This window comes from Salmo trutta, chromosome 8 (assembly GCF_901001165.1).
Source record: "Salmo trutta chromosome 8, fSalTru1.1, whole genome shotgun sequence".
Lineage (NCBI taxonomy): Eukaryota > Metazoa > Chordata > Actinopteri > Salmoniformes > Salmonidae > Salmo > Salmo trutta.
The window spans coordinates 747,177-752,522 of record NC_042964.1 but is presented as its reverse complement, the minus strand read 5'-3'; the positions used below and the strand labels follow the sequence as shown (position 1 = coordinate 752,522).

General features: G+C 53.2%; 1 protein-coding gene across 1 annotated transcript in view; it reads left to right on the top strand.

Moving 5' to 3' along the window:
• The window catches only part of LOC115199190 (extensin-1-like), a 14,354-nt gene extending 12,498 nt beyond the window's left edge, over positions 1–1,856 (top strand). Inside the window, exons 2-3 of the mRNA XM_029761819.1 lie at positions 14–894; positions 987–1,856. Coding sequence (XP_029617679.1) covers positions 14–894; positions 987–1,856 — 1,751 coding nt within the window. The remainder of the gene's footprint in view (positions 1–13; positions 895–986) is intronic.
• The last annotated feature ends 3,490 nt before the right edge of the window (positions 1,857–5,346 follow it).

Below are 5,346 nucleotides of genomic sequence, written 5' to 3'. Positions count from 1 at the left end.
CTCCACCTCCCAGTCTCCATCTACCAGTCTCCACCTCCCAGTCTCCATCTACCAGTCTCCACCTACCAGTCTCCACCTCCAGTCTCCATCTACCAGTCTCCATCTACCCCAGTCTCCATCTACCCCAGTCTCCATCTACCAGTCTCCATCTACCAGTCTCCATCTACCAGTCTCCACCTCCCAGTCTCCATCTACCAGTCTCCACCTCCCAGTCTCCACCTCCCAGTCTCCACCTCCCAGTCTCCACCTCCCAGTCTCCACCTCCCAGTCTCCATCTACCAGTCTCCATCTATCCCAGTCTCCATCTACCCCAGTCTCCATCTACCAGTCTCCATCTACCCCAGTCTCCATCTACCCCAGTCTCCACCTACCCCAGTCTCCACCTACCCCAGTCTCCACCTCCCAGTCTCCATCTACCAGTCTCCACCTACCCCAGTCTCCATCTACCAGTCTCCACCTACCCCAGTCTCCCATCTACCCCAGTCTCCCATCTACCCCAGTCTCCCATCTACCCCAGTCTCCCATCTACCCCAGTCTCCATCTACCCCAGTCTCCCATCTACCAGTCTCCCCATCTACCCCAGTCTCCCATCTACCCCAGTCTCCCCATCTACCCCAGTCTCCCCATCTACCCCAGTCTCCCCATCTACCCCAGTCTCCCCATCTACCCCAGTCTCCATCTACCCCAGTCTCCCATCTACCCCAGTCTCCCCATCTACCCCAGTCTCCCATCTACCCCAGTCTCCCCATCTACCCCAGTCTCCCCACCTACCCCAGTCTCCCCATCTACCCCAGTCTCCATCTACCCCAGTCTCCCATCCACCCCAGTCTCCCATCTACCCCAGTCTCCCATCTACCCCAGTCTCCATCTACCCCAGTCTCCCATCTACCCCCGGTCTCCCCCAGTCTCCCTTACCCCAGTCTCCATCTACCCCAGTCTCCCATCTACCAGTCTCCCATCTACCCCAGTCTCCCCATCTACCCCAGTCTCCCATCTACCAGTCTCCCCATCTACCCCAGTCTCCCCATCTACCCCAGTCTCCCATCTACCAGTCTCCCATCTACTCCAGTCTCCCCATCTACCCCAGTCTCCCCACCTACCCCAGTCTCCATCTACCCCAGTCTCCCATCTACCCCAGTCTCCCATCTACCCCAGTCTCCCATCTACCACAGTCTCCCATCTACCCCAGTCTCCCATTACCAGTCTCCCATCTACCAGTCTCCCCATCTACCCAGTCTCCATCTACCCAGTCTCCCACCTACCCCAGTCTCCCCACCTACCCAGTCTCCCATCTACCCCAGTCTCCCCATCTACCCCAGTCTCCCATCTACCCCAGTCTCCCCATCTACCCCAGTCTCCCATCTACCAGTCTCCATCTACCCCAGTCTCCATCTACCCCAGTCTCCATCTACCAGTCTCCATCTACCAGTCTCCATCTACCCCAGTCTCCCCATCTACCCCAGTCTCCCATCTACCAGTCTCCCATCTACCAGTCTCCCCATCTACCCCAGTCTCCATCTACCCCAGTCTCCCATCTACCCAGTCTCCCATCTACCCAGTCTCCCATCTACCAGTCTCCCATCTACCCCAGTCTCCCCATCTACCCCAGTCTCCCATCTACCCCAGTCTCCCATCTACCCCAGTCTCCCATCTACCCCAGTCTCCCCATCTACCCCAGTCTCCCATCTACCCCAGTCTCCCCACCTACCCAGTCTCCATCTACCCCAGTCTCCATCTACCAGTCTCCCCATCTACTCCAGTCTCCCCATCTACTCCAGTCTCCCCATCTACCCCAGTCTCCCATCTACCAGTCTCCCATCTACCCCAGTCTCCCATCTACCCCAGTCTCCATCTAACCCAGTCTCCCATATACCAGTCTCCCATCTACCCCAGTCTCCCATCTACCCCAGTCTCCGATCTACCCCAGTCTCCCCATCTACCCCAGTCTCCCCATCTACCCCAGTCTCCCCATCTACCCCAGTCTCCCATCTACCCCAGTCTCCCATCTACCAGTCTCCCATCTACCCCAGTCTTCCCATCTACCCCAGTCTCCCATCTACCCCCCTCTACCCAGTCTCCCATCTACCCAGTCTCCCATCTACCCCAGTCTTCCCATCTACCCCAGTCTCCCATCTACCCCAGTCTCCCATCTACCCCAGTCTCCCATCTACCCCAGTCTCCCATCTACCCCAGTCTCCCATCTACCCCAGTCTCCCATCTACCCCAGTCTCCCATCTACCCCAGTCTCCCATCTACCAGTCTCCCCATCTACCCCAGTCTCCCCATCTACCCCAGTCTCCCCATCTACCCCAGTCTCCCCATCTACCCCAGTCTCCCACCTACCCAGTCTCCCCACCTACCCCAGTCTCCCATCTACCCCAGTCTCCCATCTACCCCAGTCTCCCCATCTACCCCAGTCTCCCCATCTACCCCAGTCTCCCATCTACCCCAGTCTCCCCATCTACCCCAGTCTCCCCATCTACCCCAGTCTCCCATCTACCCCAGTCTCCCCATCTACCCCAGTCTCCCCATCTACCCCAGTCTCCCCATCTACCCCAGTCTCCCCCTCTACCCCAGTCTCCCCATCTACCCCAGTCTCCCATCTACAGTTGAAGTCGGATGTTTACATACACTTATGTTGGAGTCATTAAAACTCGTTTTTCAACCACTCCACAAATTTCTTGTTAACAAACTATAGTTTTGGCAAGTCGGTTAGGACATCTAATTTGTGCATGACACAAGTCATTTTTCCAACAATTGTTTACAGACAGATTATTTCACTTATAATTCACTGTATCACAATTCCAGTGGGTCAGAAGTTTACATACACTAAGTTGACTGTGCCTTTAAACAGCTTGGAAATTCAATAAAATGTTGTTATGGCTTTAGAAGCTTCTGATAGGCTAATTGACATCATTTGAGTCAATTGGAGGTGTACTTGTGGATGTATTTCAAGGCCTACCTTCAAACTCAGTGCCTCTTTGCTTGCATCATGGGGAAATCAAAAGAAATCAGCCAAGACCTCAGAAAACAAATTGTAGACCTCCACAAGTCTGGTTCATCCTTGGGAGCAATTTCCAAACGCCTGAAGGTACCACATTCATCTGTACAAACAATAGTACGCAAGTATAAACACCATGGGACCATGCAGCCGTCATACCGCTCAGGAAGGAGACGCGTTCTGTCTCCTAGAGATGAACGTACTTTGGTGTGAAAAGTGCAAATCAATCCCAGAACAACAGCAAAAGACCTTGTGAAGATGCTGGAGGAAACAGGTACAAAAGTATCTATATCCACAGTAAAACGAGTCCTATATCGACATAACCTGAAAGGCCGCTCAGCAAGGAAGAAGCCACTGCTCCAAAACCGCCATAAAACAGCCAGACTACGGTTTGCAACTGCACATGGGGACAAAGATAGTACTTTTTGGAGAAGTGTCCTCTGGTCTGATGAAACAAAAATAGAACTGTTTGGCCATAATGACCATCGTTATGTTTGGAGGAAAAAGGGGGAGGCTTGCAAGCCGAAGGATACCATCCCAACCGTGAAGCACGGGGGTGGCAGCATCATGTTGTGGGGTGCTTTGCTGCAGGAGGGACTGGTGCACTTCACAAAATAGATGGCATCATGAGGGGGAAAATTATGTGGATATATTGAAGCAACATCTCAAGACATCAGTCAGGAAGTTAAAGCTTGGTCGCAAATGGATCTTCCAAATGTACAATGACCCCAAGCATACTTCCAAAGTTGTGGCAAAACGGCTTATGGACAACAAAGTCAAGGTATTGGAGTGGCCATCACAAAGCCCTGACCTCAATCCTATAGAAAATTTGTGGGCAGAACTGAAAAAACGTGTGTGCGAGCAAGGAGGCCTAGAAACCTGACTCAGTTACACCAGCTCTGTCAGGAGGAATGGGCCAAAATTCACCCAAGTTATTGTGGGAAGCTTGTGGAAGGCTACCTGAAATATTTGACCCAAGTTAAACAATTTAAAGGCAATGCTACCAAATACTTAATGAGTGTATTTAAACTTCTGACCCACTGGGAATGTGATGAAAGAAATAAAAGCAGAAATAAATAATTCTCTCTACTATTATTCTGACATTTCACATTCTTATAATAAAGTGGTGATCCTAACTGACCTAAAACAGGGAATTTTTACTAGAATTAAATGTCAGGAATTGTGAAACACTGAGTCTAAATGTATTTGGCTAAGGTGTATGTAAACTTCTGACTTCAACTGTACCTGTCTCCTCCCTGTTTCCCATCTACCTGTCTCCCATCTACCTGTCTCCTCCCTGTCTCCCATCTACCGGTCTCCTCCCTGTCTTCTCCCTGTCTCCCATCTACCTGTCTCCCCCCTGTCTCCCATCTGCCTGTCTCCTCCCTGTCTCCCATCTACCGGTCTCCTCCCTGTCTCCTCCCTGTCTCCCCCCTGTCTCCCATCTACCTGTCTCCTACCTGTCACCTCCTGTCTCCTCCTGTCTCCTACCTGTCTCCCATCTACCTGTCTCCCATCTACCTGTCTCCCATCTACCTGTCTCCCATCTACCTGTCTCCTACCTGTCTCCTACCTGTCTCCTACCTGTCTCCTACCTGTCCTCCCATCTACCTGTCTCCTCCCTGTCTCCCCCCTGTCTCCCATCTACCTGTCTCCTACCTGTCTCCTCCCTGTCTCCTCCCTGTCTCCCATCTACCTGTCTCCCATCTACCTGTCTCCCATCTACCTGTCTCCCACCTACCTGTTTCCCATCTACCTGTCTCCTACCTGTCTCCCCCTTGTCTCCCATCTACCTGTCTCCTACCTGTCTCCTACCTGTCTCCTCCCTGTCTCCTCCCTGTCTCCTCCCTGTCTCCTACCTGTCTCCTCCCTGTCTCCTCCCTGTCTCCCCCTTGTCTCCCATCTACCCGTCTCCTCCCTGTCTCCTCCTGTCTCCTACCTGTCTCCTCCCTGTCTCCTCCCTGTCTCCCCCTTGTCTCCCATCTACCCGCTCCTCCCTGTCTCCTCCTGTCTCCTCCTGTCTCCTACCTGTCTCCTCCCTGTCTCCTCCCTGTCTCCTCCCTGTCTCCTCCCTGTCTCCTACCTGTCTCCTCCCTGTCTCCTCCCTGTCTCCTCCCTGTCTCCTCCCTGTCTCCCATCTACCTGTCTCCTCCCTGTCTCCCATCTACCTGTCTCCTCCCTGTCTCCTCCCTGTCTCCCATCTACCTGTCTCCTCCCTGTCTCCTCCCTGTCTCCCATCTACCTGTCTCCTCCTGTCTCCTACCTGTCTCCTCCCTGTCTCCTCCCTGTCTCCCATCTACCTGTCTCCTCCCTGTCTCCTCCCTGTCTCCTCCCTGTCTCCCATC